The sequence below is a fragment of the Miscanthus floridulus genome, chromosome 19, assembly GCF_019320115.1.
Source record: "Miscanthus floridulus cultivar M001 chromosome 19, ASM1932011v1, whole genome shotgun sequence".
In the NCBI taxonomy this organism is placed as follows: domain Eukaryota; kingdom Viridiplantae; phylum Streptophyta; class Magnoliopsida; order Poales; family Poaceae; genus Miscanthus; species Miscanthus floridulus.
Window position 1 is genome coordinate 101,057,446 of NC_089598.1, and position 17,358 is coordinate 101,074,803.

Here is a 17,358-nt window from a genome sequence, read left to right on the forward strand (position 1 = left end):
AGTTTTTCTCCAACACACAGGAAGAGGAAGTCCGCTGATAAAAAATGTGAAACATTCAAGTAATACATTTTTTCAGCAGTAAAAAATAAGGACTGCACAAACCATGAATCCACATCACCACTGCTTTCAGCTTGGAGATATACATACAAATAGAGGCCAGACTGGACCTTTGGACCACATACAGAGAGGCCTGGATCAGTCATTACTGGATCAGCCATTCATGAGGTCATCTTGAAGCATCACGGGAATGCCGAATGCCCAAATCCTAAGAATATTAGAAAGAAAACAAACTACTGGCGAACAAGACAACCCGCTTTTTTGTCTGAATATAGATGATTGTTCGGTATGAGAGCGATGCCAGTATTTTTAGTGTTGTTCTTGTCTATCCTCCCTCCATTTGGCTGCTTTGACATGTCAGTTGTCCACTACTACTAAATTTCACTGCTTTTTCTCAGTAACAATGTTGCAGGAGCCGTTGGTTTGGCTGCTAGCTAACTCACACGTTTATCCTCCATTTGGCTGCTTTGACATGTCAGTTGCCTACTACTAATTTTCACTGCCTTTCCCAGTAACAATGTTGCAGGAACCGTTAGTTTGGCTGCTAGCTAACTCCCACTTGCTCCTATCATAACGGATTGGTAGGGTGCTTAGGTTGACGGTTCAGCATATGCTCCTCCTGTAGTCCTGACAGCAGAAATTAGAGACCGACACTGATGTAGTTCTTGAGCTATGGATTATAGTCGTATGTTTGCAGTGCTACATGCAAGCCTTAATTCCTTAAAGTCTGGAAATTCTACCTGTCATTGTATTTGTAAGACAAAAATACTAGATTTGCAATAAATCGCACAAAGTACAAGAGACTAAAAGGCGATCGCTATAGCTGAATTTAGAACCCTGTTCCTAAAAAAGGTTGAATTTAACTGAAGTTGCAATATATATCACAAAGGAATCATAATGATGGATCGATGAGTCGAGATTACAAGCAAAAAAAAAAAAGGACATCAAATAAACTAGAGCTAAACCTCAGTGAAAAAGGAGTCAGACATAACTTAGACACTCCATATTTTGCTGAAGATGGTTTGCAGTCTGTTATTAGATAGTTTCCTGACGATCTTCTTGGCGTCGAAGTCACCAGAGTCTGCCAGTTCTTTCAGGCAGCAGAAATTCTCTGATGCCACAATCTTCTTCCTTCCACTGTGGGTCTCAGCCAAGGACATGATAGCAGAGAGAATCAGGTCCTTCGCCATCAGCTTGCCCTCAGCTGGATCAAGAAGCTGCAGCAGCTTATTCAGACTGTCGCCGTCTTGAATGAAGATGACGCGATTGGGGTGAAGCATCAGCAAGCTGGACAGAACCTGAGCCGCCATTTCCCGGACTCGGCAGGATTTCGCTCCAAGCAAGCTTGACAGGGCGCTCAAATACCCTGCTCTGCCCATCATCCGGTTGTACTCCTCAGAAACCTCAGAGAGATGCCTCAGAATCTTGAGGGTGCATTCGAGGACAGCGTAGTCGCCATTGTTCAGGTAGAAGAGCAGCCAGCCAAGAACATCCGAGCTGATGAGGTCATCCAAGGAGTTTGCAGAAGAGAAGCAGAAGAACCAGATGGCTGCAAGAGCAACCTCCCTGGCCTTGTATGAGTATGGAAAGTCGGGGTATATCAACTGGAGGAGTGACTGGATCACCCCCATGCCGACGGCTTCCTCCCTGACGTCGGCGTCATCTAGAGCCATGGCGTGGAGCAACTCGACGGCGCCGAGCTTGCGGACCTCCTCCTTCTTCTGGGAGAGCTTCACCAGCTCCGTGACCACGCCTTGCTCCACCATGAACATCTTCACTTCCTCCACCCGGCTCAGGTTCCTCAGTACTGCAAAAGACGAGCTGATGAGCTTGCTGCTGCTGCCGGCGCCCGCGCAGGCGTGGAGCAGCGTGGCGAGGCCGCCGTGCGCGCAGACGGCCCACACGTTGTCGGAGTTCTCCGTCAGCTCCCTCAGCGCATGCGCTGCCCTCTCCTTGCCCAGCTCGCTGGCCGTGTCCGTGTTCTCCAGCAGCTGGACAAGCGGGGCGATCACCCCCGCCTTCACCAGCATTCCTCTGTAACACTCGGAGCTCGCGACGACGGCGACGGCACCAGCGGCCTCTTCTTGGATGCATGCCTCCGTGGACTCGAGGAACCCGGTGAGCAAGGCGATGCCGTCGTCGACGTCAAGAGCGACAACCTTTGCGCAGAATTCGTCTTCTGCCAAGAGCTCTCTGATGGTGGCCAGTGCCTGGCTCCTCTGGACGGTGCCACCGATCCGGATCCTGGAGAAGAGATCCTTGAGGTAGAACGCCTTCTCACCTACGCTGGCCTCGACGCTAGGCCTGACGGCGACAATGGCCTTCGACGGCGAAGGCACCCCGGACGATGCCATCTCCTTGAGCTGCTTCATGTGTGCATCAAGCTTGCAGCTCAGGTTGTCCAGGTCGCTCCTCAGACGAAGCCTTCCACCCTTGTATGACCCGTCGCTGCACTGAGAAGCAACGACCTGGATGCTCCTCACGGTTGCTGAAGCCAGCCGCAGAAGCTCAGCCAGCACAGGATGCTCCTCGTCGTCATCGTTGCCGTCGCCATCGGCGCCGATGCCGCTGCAGAGCGAATTCAGCCTGCAGCAGAGCTGATGGAGCATGTCCTTGATGGACTGCCACTTGGCTGGGAACTGTGAGACACAGCAGGCCAGTGAAGAGGACGCCATGGACATGAGGAGCTCCAGTGCCTCACCATTGCTGACTCCTGGTGCTTCTTCAGCTTCTCCCATCTCTGCACTCTGTGGAGGTCACCACAAGAACACTGTCTAACTATGTAGTAGCATTCATCTTGGGATTGGGAGCTTGAGAAGCTATGTATGTATGGTGGTGCAGGGAGCTTGGACAAATGTTAGTTTTGTACTGGCATCTACTGGTAGCCAGTGCACGCCACTATGGGGGCAGATGGGTAGGCTGGTTGGTAGTGCCGGCACCAATCTCTGATCTGTCCTCTAGTTACCCCTGCCAATCTGCCGTGCTGCCTGCCTCCTGTTGGTTTCTTCCATTGGAATCTTGCACCTCTCTCTGTCAATTTGTGTACAGCCTGCAGCTTCATCTCTGGCTTGGTCAGTTGTTTTCTCTGTCATGCTCCCATCTCACTGTAACTTTGTACTTAGCAGTCTGCAGTAGCTAAAAGAGTAATTTATCTGACCAGTATGAATGAATTGTTAGCATACAATTTAGCAGCAAATTGCTGCAATGAATGGGATGGAATTGGATGGAATGATGGCTTGCATCAGTGGGCTGGGTGAGTCTGCAGAAAGAGTTAAAGGATGCTGAATACCCTTTATTTCATCGCCTCCTTGGGATATAATGGAGTCATGAGCTACAGTTGAGTTGGTGATTATGCAGCGCTCTGCTCATCATGTATTATGAGGCCAGCATCGAGTACCTTTCCGGGAGTAAAATAACGGCAAAATGGCTTTACGCTTCTCTTTCTGTTGGTACCCATTGGCAGCTGTGTCCCGATGATTCATGCAAGATGTGCTGTTGGTCACCTAACCTGCTCCGTAGCAGCGTATGATACTTGAAGGTAAAGTCACAGTACAGCAACGGCTTCAAACACTGTTCTGGTTATGAGCTCATCTAACGCCCTCCCCCACAAAAAGAATGCAAAAATTCCGTCAGTGGCAAACAACAACATTACAACATGAACTTTTTTTTGAGAGATATTACAACATGAACTCATGATGAACAACATGTCTCATTGCGAACCTGAATGTGGAACAATGTGTCAGTGACACATTAGTCCATATAGTTTGGCATTAGTTGCATATAGTCATTCAGTGGCAAATATGAAATTGTTCCCAGTTCCAAATTACAATATGTCATTAAAAATGTATCTTTGTTTAGCATGTTCTTATTGGCCTGTGGTCTGGGCCAGGACATGCGGCGAAACAAAGGCAGAGCTGGGTCTAGCTAGGGTAATCAGTTGGCAAGTGCGTGCAAATCTAGTAAGGTACACTAAGGACTCTTGGGCTTTAAGCTTGGAGATGACTTGAGAGATTTCTTTTGTGAGAAAAGGATCAGAGGATGAGCCCTACCTGTTCTTGCTTTCAATGATTTTTCCCCCCACCGGCCACTCCAGTGATGAATGGGATCAGGGACTAAAGTTTAGTAAATGTCACATCGGGTATTTAGGTATTACTTAGAAAGACTTAATAGATTCGTCTAGTAAATTAGTCTTAATTTGTACAATTAGTTTTGTAATTAGTCTAATTTTAATACTCTATGCATACGTCCAAACATTCAATGTGACAACGACAAAATTTAGTAGAGGGAACTAAACACCCCCACAGGCAAGGGGACAGGCATTGATTTGGATGGTGTAAATGCACGTTTGTACCATAACTCTGTCATGAAAGGTATACTACCTACAGAAGACAGCGTGAATGGAGCACTTACCAAGATGCCAAAACTACATCACAGGATGCAAAAAAAAAAAGGATGAACTGATGAGGTGTCGTGTCCAATTGTCCATGGATGATGGATCTCATCTGCAAACTGCAAATGCCTCTTGTATCTTCTGCCCCAGCGACGTACGGTACGGTACTTACCGTGGTACTCACCGGATTTTACCTTCAAGTAACATGTACAATTTGCTTTGTACGGTATTCACCGGATTGAGTGAAAAAAGCACTCGTGTCATGTTGCGATGCAAAAATCTCATCCAAATAACTCTTTCTAACGAACCATCACTTACGGTGCCTGTATAGCAGAAAATATATGCAAGAAATTCCAGCAGTTCTATATAAGCAAGTAATTCCAGGAGACTACCTACAAAAAGAAAGAAAGAAAAACAACAACCAAAGCTCTATGGGTGATCAGCAACAACAACAACCGTGTACAATATGGTCACCGCAAATCTTCATAACTTCTATCAACACCGCTAGCTGCGACCAAGAACCGGAAACCATCGACCACATCGTCGTGTCGTGTTCCTTCGCCAAGCAAGTTGCGTCCTCAGCCCGGTTCAGGGGATAGCGACCCAGGACACAATACTGGAATTCTAGAACGCGTGGAGGTCGCAGTGGAACTGACCCTGCAGGCGCGGCGCGGACTCGGGTCTTTGCTCTTGTCGCCTGGGAACTCTGGAAGGAGAGAACGCGAGATGCTTTCGAGGCGCCAACACCCAAATACCATTCCTTATGATAGTCATCAAGCATGAGAAGGATCATTGGGTACAAGCTGGCGCCAAGAACCTCGATTGTCTGATGTCTAGAATAATAGGCTAGAGTCGCAGTGTTCAGGGAGGGCTTGAGCTTATTTCATATCTTTGTGCCCTCGTTTAAGTCGCTGCCAAGGCGCATCGTAAAAAACTCTCTCTTCCTTCATACAAATGCGCACAAGTCTTTTGCGTGTTCGAGAAAAAAAAAACACCGCTAGCTGCCACAACAAAACTCCCCACTGCAACCATAGGCCACTTAAACCGCAGTGCACGCTCGCACTTCAAACCTTATGTATTGTGGTCGTTGAATACCTCAGCCATAACTTAGCATACCACTATGCAGGATCCATTGCTATAGTGTCGCTGCAGCTCTACAAACTACCGATCGATGAAAGAATTCCACTAGATCTGGACTTCTTCAAGGCTACTTTGTAGTCGCCGCCAAGAAAAACAACAAGACTACTTTTTAGTCGTCACCAAGAAAAAACAATGCGGCACATCCGCTATTGGACTCCACACCACACTCTTGCCACCCCAAGAGAAACCACAACACACGAAGGTATCATCATATCTACTCTCACGGATCTTTTAGTTGTATTGCCCCATAAAAAAAGGTGTGCAGCGCGTGCCACCTTGGAACAACACCACTTGAAAATTCTTGCTTCAAATACCACTTGAAAATTCTTGCTTCAAATAGTAGCACGATAAGGATCTCGTGAATCTTGATGGTAATTTGATTTTTTTTTTTCTTTTTAGTTTTTTTAAAAGAGGCGTAGTAGCCTGATGAGCTACCTGCAAAATTTCATAGTCGAATATACCGGTCCAGAAAATACATCCTATCACTATCACTCAGAAACTATACCGCTCTCAATTAGAGCATGTTTGTTTCAACTTTTTTTTGGCTTCTACTAGCCAAAAGCTGAAACAAACAACCTAATTGTTTTTGAAACGAACGACAGGAGCTTTGTCTCTCAATTAAGGAAGGAGAGAATAGTTTTATGTACATGTCTTAGTTCAGCAGAAAGGGGAGGCAAAGGAGGAAAAAAGGATCATCAAACACTGATATGCTAGCCTTCCCTTTCTAAAGCCCTTTTCCTTTGTGCAATGTCTTCCTTCACTCTTGAGGCAACCTGCAAAGCTGATTCCTGAGCATTGTTGAAAATTCTTCGATTTCTCTCCTTTCAAAGATTCCAGCATGTGTAAATCACCAGACCATTGAAAGCGTCTTCTTTCTTCTTTTGCAACCTTGGGCACGGTCTCTCCCCACCATGTTCTCAAGTGAGCAGGGTCCTGGTCAAACTGTGTCAGCTAGGTGTCAAAGTGCTCCCAGGTTAAGATTTGGGTCCATACCACCTTGCGCGAACGGGCATAGAAGCGATAGGTGTAAGCATGTTTCCAAAGGGCAATCACACAACACATAATGATCTTGGTGAGGTCATCCTCTTCTTTTTTTTTTTGCAGGTTCTCTACCCTTAGTCAACCTGTTCGCTGGTTGGTTTCTAGACTGATAAGCCCGACTGGTGCTGGTTTGTTGTGAGAGGAAAACTCCGTTGGCTGACTGATAAGCCCTGACTCAAACCAACACGCGAATAGGCTGTATTTTCTCCTGCACCAGAATCCACGCGAAGACATTACATCTGTTTTCCGCCTGATTGTTGAGTTGGTTTTGAAAAGCTAGAAAAAGCTTACTCTAAGAAAGTAAACTAAAAGTTGAATGCATGCTTTGAGGAGCTTTTCTTGCTTTTTGGCGTGCTGAGAAGCTAAAAAAATATTAAAAACCCAGTAACAAAAAACCAACGACAAGAAGCCAAAAGCTAGGAAGGCACCCAAAAGCTAGAAAGTCACCCAAAGGCCAAAACCAACAAACAGATCCTGACTAAGTAAGTGGTAAACGAAGGTACCAGAGGGAGAAGAACCTGTCCTAACCTGTCCTGCTTTACATGCTCTGCAAGCAGCTCCTGTTCCAGTGAATCCAAAGCAGATTATTATCACAACCGGTAATGATAAACTAACGGTCGAACAGGGGGAGCGTATAGCCGTATCCATACAGCACGTGATTGAGAAGGGCCAGCTGCGGCAGAAGAGGCCGGCGTGAGCAGCAAAAAAAATGGACCACTCGGCATTCCATTGGCCGGGAGGACCAATCCATGCGTAGACACTAGAGAACATGGATGCCGGAGTTCCCACACCATGTGATGTAGGCGTACTACATCCCGTGGCCACCCTTGAGGCAGACATGCCGTTATTGCTGTCAGTAATCAGCATCATCACTGCTGTTACAAGCAGTGAAAACCTGAACAACACTCGAGACCTCATCTGGTTGGTGAGGTCTGGGGATGGTCAGTCAGCTTGGTAGGTTCACATACCCTAGTCTAAAAGATGAGAACTGCAGCAACAATTCACTTCATAACAACGAACTTGCACGGCATGCGTGCAAACAATGGCTCGCGACAATTTCACGTGAGGTGGTTCGATTCTCGCGGCAAGAATCTGATGCCATGTTCCAAACGGGGCTACAGCGCAAGCTAAAAAGGGGGGCCCTCTTTATTCCAAAGCTGCTTCACATGTTGAGAGCCTTCCATCCATCCACATTCATCCATCATGTAGCAGGAGCAAGGAAAATGAACACCGTGCATCAGACACAGACGAAAGAACAGCAGTTTCGTTGGCAGGACAAGGCGCGGGGGCGGGAAACAGGAACAGCTTTGCTTGCCTCAAGCTCCAGCAGCAAATTGATTATTCTTCAGAAGAAATCCCTGTGCAGAAGAAGGGTGACGATGCATCTGGTTCGGCGGCGGGTACTAAATCCGGCTTGAATCCCTCCCGAATATGAACCGGCGAGTCCAGTCGGAAACCACCAGCATCCTCGTGCGCCAGCTCACTTGCTTGCTGGGATACATGGGAAGAGAACAATGATAGCGAGTTAGAACAGTCATGAGTTGCCACAAAAACGACTTGTGTTATTCATGATGAAAAAGGATATGGCGGTGGCTGAAGTGGAGAGAATAGCAACATGCAAACACAATGAGGGGTCGTGCTTTCTCCGGTCAGATGGGTTGTAGATGATGAGGGCGCACTCGAGAGTGAGTTTCTACCTGGCATACACAGAGTACCACAGCCACTGAGTGCTGTGGCCTATGGAGACCCAGTCGCCCGGGAGCTCTGCAGCAGCTTGTTCTCCACCCAGGGGTGCGAATTGCCCGAAATGCTTGTACCTTGAAAGCAACGGCATCAAGAGGAGATGAGTAGGCATACAATGCAAAAATAAGTTGAAGAGCTAACAGTATCAGTATAAGCTTTACATGTCGAGATCTATTTTTGAAAATTATATTTGGTTAGCAACGATTTTCACTGGATAAAAACAAGTTCTGAACTGACCATCTTTCTGAATATGAATTATTAGTCTCTATGCCCTTATTAAGCTTGTCAGAACTCAGAAATAATGCCTTTCAGGCCTGACATAGCATGCAACTATGCAGTTATGACTTTGGAGTGTGAACAGAAAGCTAAATACCGAAATGGGCGGAAAAAGTGACGGCCAGATCCCCCTGTCATGCGCAAAGGGCCTTCTGGTTCCTCTTTGCATTTTTCCATTTTGTTGAAACATTCAGCGAGATACTGTCCTTGTTGTGCAGCGACCTAACAGTCAGGAAACTGGTTATTCACAAATCATAGCATTGTCTGTGCTATACTGCTATATATACCATTAACAGACAACTTGCATATCGCCATAGAGCAAACCTGAGCTGTTGCTGGAGCATTTTTCACTTGGGAATCAACATGGCTCAGAGCTTTTTTGAACTCCTCTGTATCAACCACCATAGACTCCTTGTGAGAATCACCTATTGCGCCTTTTATTAAATCCGCAATATCAAGCATGTGCATACTTTTCATATAGAGCTCTACTTGTGGATATCTTATACATATATCTTCTAAAACATCATTGATCTCTTTCAGTGTTAAAGTGCCAGAATTGTTCTTGTCTGCCATCTCGAATACCATTGAAATATCGTCCTGAAAGTATAGAAACAGATAAGTCGGAGGGATTTGCTGTTGAAAAATACATATGAACTACAGAATGGTAGATCTCATACATATGAATTATTGAGCAATAAACCTTATTCACGATTTACAGAATATCAGTATAAGCTTGTGCAGTGATGTAAATGACATGACTGTTGACCTTTACAAGCTGTCAAGTTGGAAAGCAAGAACAATAGGCTTTATCTGTAAATAGGGATTAAAGGCTCTACACATACCATTATTTTTCTTTGACTAACTGTAGCACAGTCACCAATTGCATAAACACCTTCACACTCACGAACTCTTAACCACTCATTAGTTGCCAAGGCACGCCGATTAGTCTGTTCAAGGAGAGAATATTTTGATATAGTAACAAAACATTGGAGTTGTACTATTGCTGAGTAAGTCATAAATGGGTTAACTGGTAATGAGAGATTCAACAACCTGCCCAATTTGTTGCATGAAGTCCATGATGACAGGACGAGTACCAATGCCAGCAGACCAAACAGCCATTCCATAAGGCACTGATACCTCATTGCCAGCTGATTTGCTCTTCATTGTAATCAAATCATCAGACACCTTTATCACTCTGAAGCCCGTGCACACTTCGATGCCATCCCTCTGGAACTTCTGTTCAGCAAATGCAGCTATTCTTTCATCAAACCTATATAGCAGAAAATAGACATTCATATCATGGTAAACGTTACAATCTGCTGAGGTTAAATCAAGAATAGATTCTGAACAGTGTTCATGTTTTCATCCAATTTGAAATGCTTTCCCATGTAAAAAAGGAAAAAAAAACACCCAACTGCAACTGTAATACAGATACACTAAGCTAACCTGGAGGTTCTCTTATCCAAAGTACACAGGACTATTACAGCAACATGGAAGATAAAGATGGCTATTACTGCAACAAGACTATCTAAGAAGTCCATAGAACCTTACATATTCAATATATGCTCTCCCGATTGAATAATTGTTATCTTCACAAAGTCTTGAATGGCAGGGTATAGTTTCACCAAATCTTCGACAAGAAAATCATGCATCTCTGCTGCAAATTCAACTCCAGTAGGTCCACCACCAATAACTACAAAATGTAGAATTTTCCTTTTCTCCTCGTCGCTAATATTTGGAAGTGATGCTTTTTCGAAACAATCTATGACACACCTCCGTATCTTCTGAGCATCCTCTACTTCCTGACTTTCACGATGTGAAGCCATATCATGATAGAGGAAGACAAAAAATATTACATGATAGATGATGCAGTTAGTAGCTTCATGAATGTAAATCTTCAAAGAATGACCATAAGGATACTGAAGATTTATACTGCATTAAGGGCAAACTCACACAACAGGGTCATTCAGAGAATGTAATGACATTGAGCAGGTGCTCCATGGGAATGTTAACGTGTGAAAAAGAAAACCTAGGTCACATATGCTTAACATAAGTAGCTACAAGCTATATATGCGTTCCAAATGGGTGTGCACTACATCATGCCAAATGGTTCAGTGTAAACTGACATTTGACTCCCTTTCATGATTACAATTTGACAGGTTCTTTCATGCAATGAAATCTATGTGTCAATGTAAGATTTTATCATTGCAGTTACATTGTTTTGTTAGTCATAAAAGTGTCGTTTCACACAGCATTAGACAATTAGATCCAAATCAAAAGCGTCTTCATGATGTTATAAAAGATCAAGCAGAATAACTACAGCTTATAATTGATATATGGATCATAACAGAATATGTAGGGAATTTTACCTTCAAAAAGCAGCAGTGCTCCAGCACTCCAGGAGTGTTAAATGTACTTACAGTAGCTCCAAGAGCAACAACTAAGTAATCATAATCCAACACAAAATCACCGTTCCCATCAAGATTAGTTCCAACAGCAGAACGGCAATGTACAGTTTTTTTATTTGCATCAATCTTGAAACACTCTGCTTCACAAAATGTGACATCCTTGTTTTTCTATGAAAAAGAAAGACAAGGAGAACAAGAAAACGGTCAGTATGTCACTCAACTAACACAGAAAGTGAATGAACGCATCCAAGGTATCAATGTAAGCACTATGAGTAAACAAGAAATGAATCTTTTGGCATTTTGATGTCAATGCTATGCCACTTTGACAACTAAATTTTATCATCAGTCGTCACATATTAGGGATAGCTGAACAAGTCACAAAGAGCAACATTGTGATTTATGAAATAATTTCATGTCTACACATATCACTTCTATATATCCAAACTACAAAAGTACACATTACAAAACTATATCTATGATCTGATTATGCTGACTGCATGAGCTCTAGGGCCCCACAACAGTTAACCAACACACGGCAAGACCCAAGAGCCAAGAGATACTGAGTAAGGAGGGCTGTACCCCAAAGGTTCATTCGTAGTAGGAGAATAGACAAACACCACACCCGATTACTTTCAGAACACAATAGCACAGAATCAAATGGCAAAGAAGTACCTTCTCAAGGATCCTCCGTATCGATTCGACAATGCTGCGCGCCTCGACGGTGCCACATGTGACACTCGGAAGCAGAGGCGTGAATGCGAAGTAGTTCCGGGGCGATATGACCTTCACTTCATACCGGGAGCAGTCGAGGTTCTTGAGGAATGACGTCCCAGCCCAGCCAGTCCCAAGAACCAGCACCTTCTTCTTGGGAGCATCCTGAGATAGCTCCGGAGCACTCTCTGCAGCGGAATCCGCGTACACCACAAGGCCTCCACCACTGCAAAGCGGCAGCGACTCTTTTAGCAAATGCACAGCCCAAATAAACAACTTGGTTCGGACTTCGGAGTAGTCAAAGTGAAATCTTGGGACCAAACCGAAGGTATGGATTGAAAGGGGGGATTTTCCCTTCCCTTCTCAAAAGTACAAATAGACGGATGGCCAAAAAGACCAAGAACATGATCCCAGGGCCTTCACAGTTGACTACGATTGTCGACTAGGAAAGCAACTCAAAGGGGCGGGAAGAAACAAATAGGTAACCAGAAAAAGGAACAGTAAATCACGCGACGAAACCCCAAAAAAATAAAGGAGCAAAATCGGGCGGATTTCTGGTGGAAAGCGACGGAGGAAGCACAATCACCCGCACCTGGCCGCTGCGAACAGAAGTGCTGCTGTGGAGACGCCGGGGCGCGCGATCCTGTCCAGCAATCGAGCACCGGCTCGAGAGGTGAAGAAGGAGAAACCCATCCTTCTCTCGCCTCAGACCTCACTGAGTTCTGGCTTCTGAAGTGACGAACCCCAATCGCGAACGATGAACGAATAACGATCCGCTGAGGGCGTAGAAAGCAAGGAGAGCGATGGAAAAAGCGAGCCTACCTGCTGGACTGAGTCCTATTAGCCCCCTTGGTCGCTGCTCATTGGATAGCTGCTGCGGATGTGTCGCAGCAGCAGGGACCGCAGCTCCCCTCTGACCTGACCTGTCCCAAGTACGAGTATAAAATAGAAAGAAAATTGCCCCAAATTTGAGGTGATGCAGGAATAAAAGGTTCCAGATCTCATCGACGTGCACGTCCAAGACTTTTGCAGCCGCGTTAAGATCTGACACGTCACACCATCGCTAATATTCACCGGCCGATCCGCGTCAATTCCCCATCACCCTCCGATGAGTCATGGCCGTTCCTGCATTTCTTTTTACACAATGACCTGATGACCAGAGCAGTAATAAATGGCTAAATAATTGACTTGACCTGACCAGCATGTGACACGTCCACACGGCCTATCGCTTCTTTTTTCCTTTTTTTCTTTCTTTTTTTCTTTTCTTATCTAGAAACATGCCATATGCTTCAGTCAGGGGGCTTCAGCCTCCCTGCCCCCACGCTGCTTTTTCCTGATGTCCTGCCGACCTGCATGAGTATAAACTGATTGAGCTATCCTGCTGCACGAGCAAAGCATTGATGGAACTTTAAAGGCAGTGCTACTGCACCGGCATCTCACATTCAGATTCAGGAATGATCAAATAGTAACCTACAGTATATGCCCGTTCGCTGGTACGAAACCTGGCTGAAACTGGCGGAAAAACACTGTTCTGACTGAATTGTTGTGAAAGAAAAATACTATTCCGACTAAAAAAAGAAGCCGAACAAGTCAAATATGGAGTAAGCCGAACAGGGCCATAATCTAATCTAGAGATGGACATACGAGCAACCGCAGGTGCAAAGCATAGAGCCAAACATAAAAGCAGTAACTCATAAAAGCAGTAAGGGCTCATTTGGCCGGGCTCCTAACAGCTCCGGCTCCATTTGACATTGACAAGCTGTTTTTCTCTCTGATCCTTTTCTCTCTCACTGACAATAAAGGAATTGCCGGAGCTAGTATTTTTGGCTTCCCGGCTCCGGCTCCGGCTCCTCTGCACACTACAGCGCTCCTACAGTTTAAGAGCCGGAGCAGACAAGAGCCCGGTCAAACGGCCCCTAAGAAAGACAACAAAATGACAATGTTGCTCTTTTTTTAAGGGAAATGAGTAGCCAAACTGCACTGTTCTTAACCGCTGTGCTGTTTTTTTAGGGAAAATCGGGTGAAAAGAGGGGGATCCTGTCAACAAAAACAAAACAAAGTAAACAAAAAATTTAAAATTTAAAACCTAAAAAATTTAAAATAATTAAAAAAGAAATGAACAGTGTGCAGACAATAATGGAGGAGGCAGGGGTTCCTGAGCGGTTAAGACCCCCTGGGCCTATTTGGATAAAGGATCTTTGTAGGAATATCAAAAGAAATAAAAACGCTGGAAAGGGAAATGAGTAGCGCGTTTGGAACGAAGAAAAACAATCTTTCCTTTCCTCCGGAACACTGTGCCTCTTTTACGATTTTACAGGAAAATAAAACTCTAGTGCGATCTCTGGTTTCTGCTTCCTTTGCGAAGTCCGAGGTGAGCACACCATTAAACACACGGATGGGGTGCATTACCATAAGAAAAGAGCCAGGTGACTAGTACTACTTTGTAGTTTGATTCTTTGTTTGTGCTAAGTACTGCTCCTCAGCTGCTTTTTCCTGCGTTTCGATTTCCCGCGTTCCAAACACTCTTTCACATCATATTCCTATGTTTTTCCTTTCCTCTGTTTTGCTAGGATGCCTATATCACTTTCCTGTGTTTTTTTTCATTCCTCTGTTTTGCATTCCTTTGTTCCAAACAAGCCCTGGATCGAGGGAAATTTTCTCGAATCCCATGTTTTTCCTTTAAAAATTTATACCAATCATGTAAAAATCATGCGTTCCAAAGCGAGTCTAAAAGAGTATAGTTAAAAAATAAACAGTACGAACAGTGCGCGGACAGCGGAGGAGGCAGGGACTCCCGGGCGGTTAAAAGAGTAGTGGTTATTATTATAACACTATATAGCATGTAGTGCCTGTCTAGTAAGGAATCGATGCACGATTAAATCGTCAGACTTTTCCTTTCTCATGATGGAATGTATGAATTATGCGGTAAACATTTGACTTCTTGCGGCAGCAGAAGAATTTGTAATTGAGAGCCCCCTTCAGTAATTTTACAAGAATTTCTTATCCATCTGCTATGTTGAACTCTGATCAACAAGGACTATAATTTTTTTCACGCACTTAGGAATTCAGGAACGAAAACAAATCAAGCTGGCGGCCACGGAGCTCCGATAAAACACTAGCGCGCCCTCTCCCCCCTCCCTAAAGTTTTCCAGATGGGCCGGGCACGATGGGCCGGCCCAGGCATGGCCCAAGAAAGCACGGCCCAAGCACGGCCCGGCCCGGCAGCCTACGTGCCCGTGCCTGGCACGGCCCGCCCCCATGCCCGTGCCTGGGCTGCCAATTCGGCCCATGGGCCAGCACGGGCACGGCACGGTAAAGTGGCCTGGCCCGCTATCCAGGGAACTCAGCTGTCCGATCCCCCCCTGATGGATTATGGCCGTTGGATCCAGGGCAACGACGCCGCCGCGTATATAAGCCGGCCGGCCTCCCCTGCTCCCCACCCACAGAAACCCTAACTCATTTCATCCTCTCGGGCTCGCTGGCCCACGCTCTCCCTCCTCTCCTCTCTGGCTCTCGCCCTCTCCGACGACGGTGGCGAAGGGCAACGGCCCTTCCCAAGGGCGACGCCGACTCGCCGTCGTCCCCACGGACCCCGCCTCCTCTTCTCATCCTCCAGCAGCCGCAGCTCTGGAGCTCCGACGATGCAGGTAACATCCCCTTCTACTCTTCTTCTTCTTTCTCTCACTGTCACTGACTCACTCCCTCTTCTGCAGATCCGCTGCTGCTAGGAGCTCCGGCTCCGCCGTCTTCGTCGCTGGCGACGTCTAGGTAAGACACCCTAACCCTAGCTCCGAAGCCTAACCCTAACCCAAGCTCCGATCTGCTCCGTTCTTGATTTCTTTTCTTGAATCTTGAGTTCTTGACTGATGTTCATGTTCTTCCTTTCTTCTTCTTTTGGCAGACGTTTGAGGCCAGGGCAAGTGAGGATGCCGTCCCGGCCTCCCTCTGTCTCTGAGGACACGGTGGAGGCTAGTGCCACTGCCATGGCTGATGAGATGGAGAGGGTCCGCGACCTCCCTGGTGATGACGACGATGACGACATGGGCGACGAATAGGTAGAAGAGCTCTTCGGCCGTGGAGCTGTACCTGGTGCAGCTGGTGCAGAGGACCCCATCGACATTGATGGTGACGAAGGTGGTGGTGGAGAAGAAGACGGTGAGAACGCCGACGACGACCAGGACCAGGTATCACGCCCCTCTACCTCTGATGTGTGGCAAGATTTCCAGAAGCTCTTCAAAATGGGTCCCAAAGGTAAGAAGATCAGGTATGGTGCTGTCTGCATCCATTGCAAAAAATAGTACTCTGGTAGATCTGCAGGTGGCACTGGCCACCTCCGTCGTCACAGGGATAAATGTGCTAAGAGGCGAGAGAAAAATAGGGGGTCTAGTCAGTCTCAGATTTTTTTTAATCCTGATGGTTCTATGCGTAATTGGGATTACTGTCCTATGCGTGCTCGTACTGAACTGTGTAGATTGCTTGCTAGGGTAGATGTTCCTATCAGCTTTGGTGAATCTGCTGTATTTGAGGAATACATTAATAATGCTCATAATCCTAAGTTTCAGGCTGTCTCTACACAAACCACAACTAGAGACTTAACCAAAATGCTTTCTAATAGAAAGAGTAAGCTTGTTGAGGTACTTGCTTCTGATTCTGTTAATTGTGTGTGCCTTACCTCTGATATTTGGTCTGGCAAAGCCAAAGAGGATTATCTTAGTGTTGTTGCTCATTACATAAACCCTGATTGGCAACTAGAGAAGAGGGTTCTTGGTCTTGTGCTTATTGATTGTTCCCATAATGGACAGAACATTGCTGATAGAGTTGCATCTGTTCTTGGTGAATATGGTGTGCTTGAAAAAGTGTTTGCTATTACTTTGGACAATGCTTCATCTAATGTTTCTGCCATGCGTATGCTAAGACCTATTTTATCTAAATATCTTGATCTTGAGGTTCCTGTAGAGGATCCAAGACATCCTGAAACTAATGTTACTACTATGTTCTTGCATCAGCGTTGTGCATGCCATATAATCAACCTGATTGTTAAGGAGGCACTTGATTATCTTAAACCTTTGATTGAAGTTTTTAGAACTGCAATATCATTTTTAAACTCATCTAACCAGAGAATTGCAGTATACAAAAACTATTGCATTGCTTCTAGTTATAGGCCTAGAAAGTTTCAGTTGGACATGGATGTAAGGTGGAACTCTACATATCTCATGCTTAAGACTTTGTTTCCTCACAAAGATCCTTTCACCACTTTCATACATGCTAATTATCCTAGAGGTGAGGGAGGTGAGTTGCTTCTAACTGAAGAACATTGGGTTGTTGCTGAAAAAGTCTTTAAGTTTCTTGAATTGTTCTATGATGCTACTGTTGCCTTATCTGGTGTTTACTATCCTACATCCCCACTTATGCTTCATTATCTGGTTAAGATTGCTATACACCTGAACAAGTATGCTAATGACATTCACCTGAGGAATATGGTTCAACCTATGGTAGACAAATATAATAAGTATTGGAGGGACATACCTTTGCTCTATTCTTTTGCATTCATCTTGGACCCTAGAGCTAAAATGAAGGGTTTTACAAAAGTGC

The 17,358-nt window shown here is 45.4% G+C and overlaps 2 protein-coding genes across 3 annotated transcripts; both read right to left on the minus strand.

Annotated features, from left to right (window-relative positions):
- Positions 1-941: 941 nt before the first annotated feature.
- On the minus strand, positions 942-2,956 carry LOC136529266 (protein ARABIDILLO 2-like). Its single transcript, XM_066522353.1, has one exon. The coding sequence runs from the start codon at positions 2,793-2,795 to the stop codon at positions 1,050-1,052; it is 1,746 nt and encodes a 581-aa protein (XP_066378450.1). The 5' UTR covers positions 2,796-2,956; the 3' UTR covers positions 942-1,049.
- A 4,661-nt stretch (positions 2,957-7,617) lies between these two features.
- On the minus strand, positions 7,618-12,692 carry LOC136528474 (external alternative NAD(P)H-ubiquinone oxidoreductase B1, mitochondrial-like). Of its 2 annotated transcripts, XM_066521440.1 has the most exons (11): positions 12,589-12,692; positions 12,359-12,495; positions 11,728-11,992; positions 11,017-11,223; positions 10,199-10,449; positions 9,698-9,917; positions 9,490-9,594; positions 8,972-9,244; positions 8,745-8,869; positions 8,326-8,445; positions 7,618-8,119 (listed from the first exon to the last, which is right to left on the minus strand). In XM_066521440.1, exons 2-11 carry the CDS (start codon positions 12,457-12,459, stop codon positions 8,032-8,034), a joined length of 1,755 nt encoding a protein of 584 aa, XP_066377537.1. In that variant the 5' UTR covers positions 12,460-12,495; positions 12,589-12,692; the 3' UTR covers positions 7,618-8,031. The 2 variants fall into 2 exon arrangements, with proteins under 2 accessions (XP_066377537.1, XP_066377536.1); XM_066521439.1 differs by lacking the exon at positions 12,589-12,692 and having other exon boundaries at positions 12,359-12,574.
- Between the last annotated feature and the right edge of the window lie 4,666 nt (positions 12,693-17,358).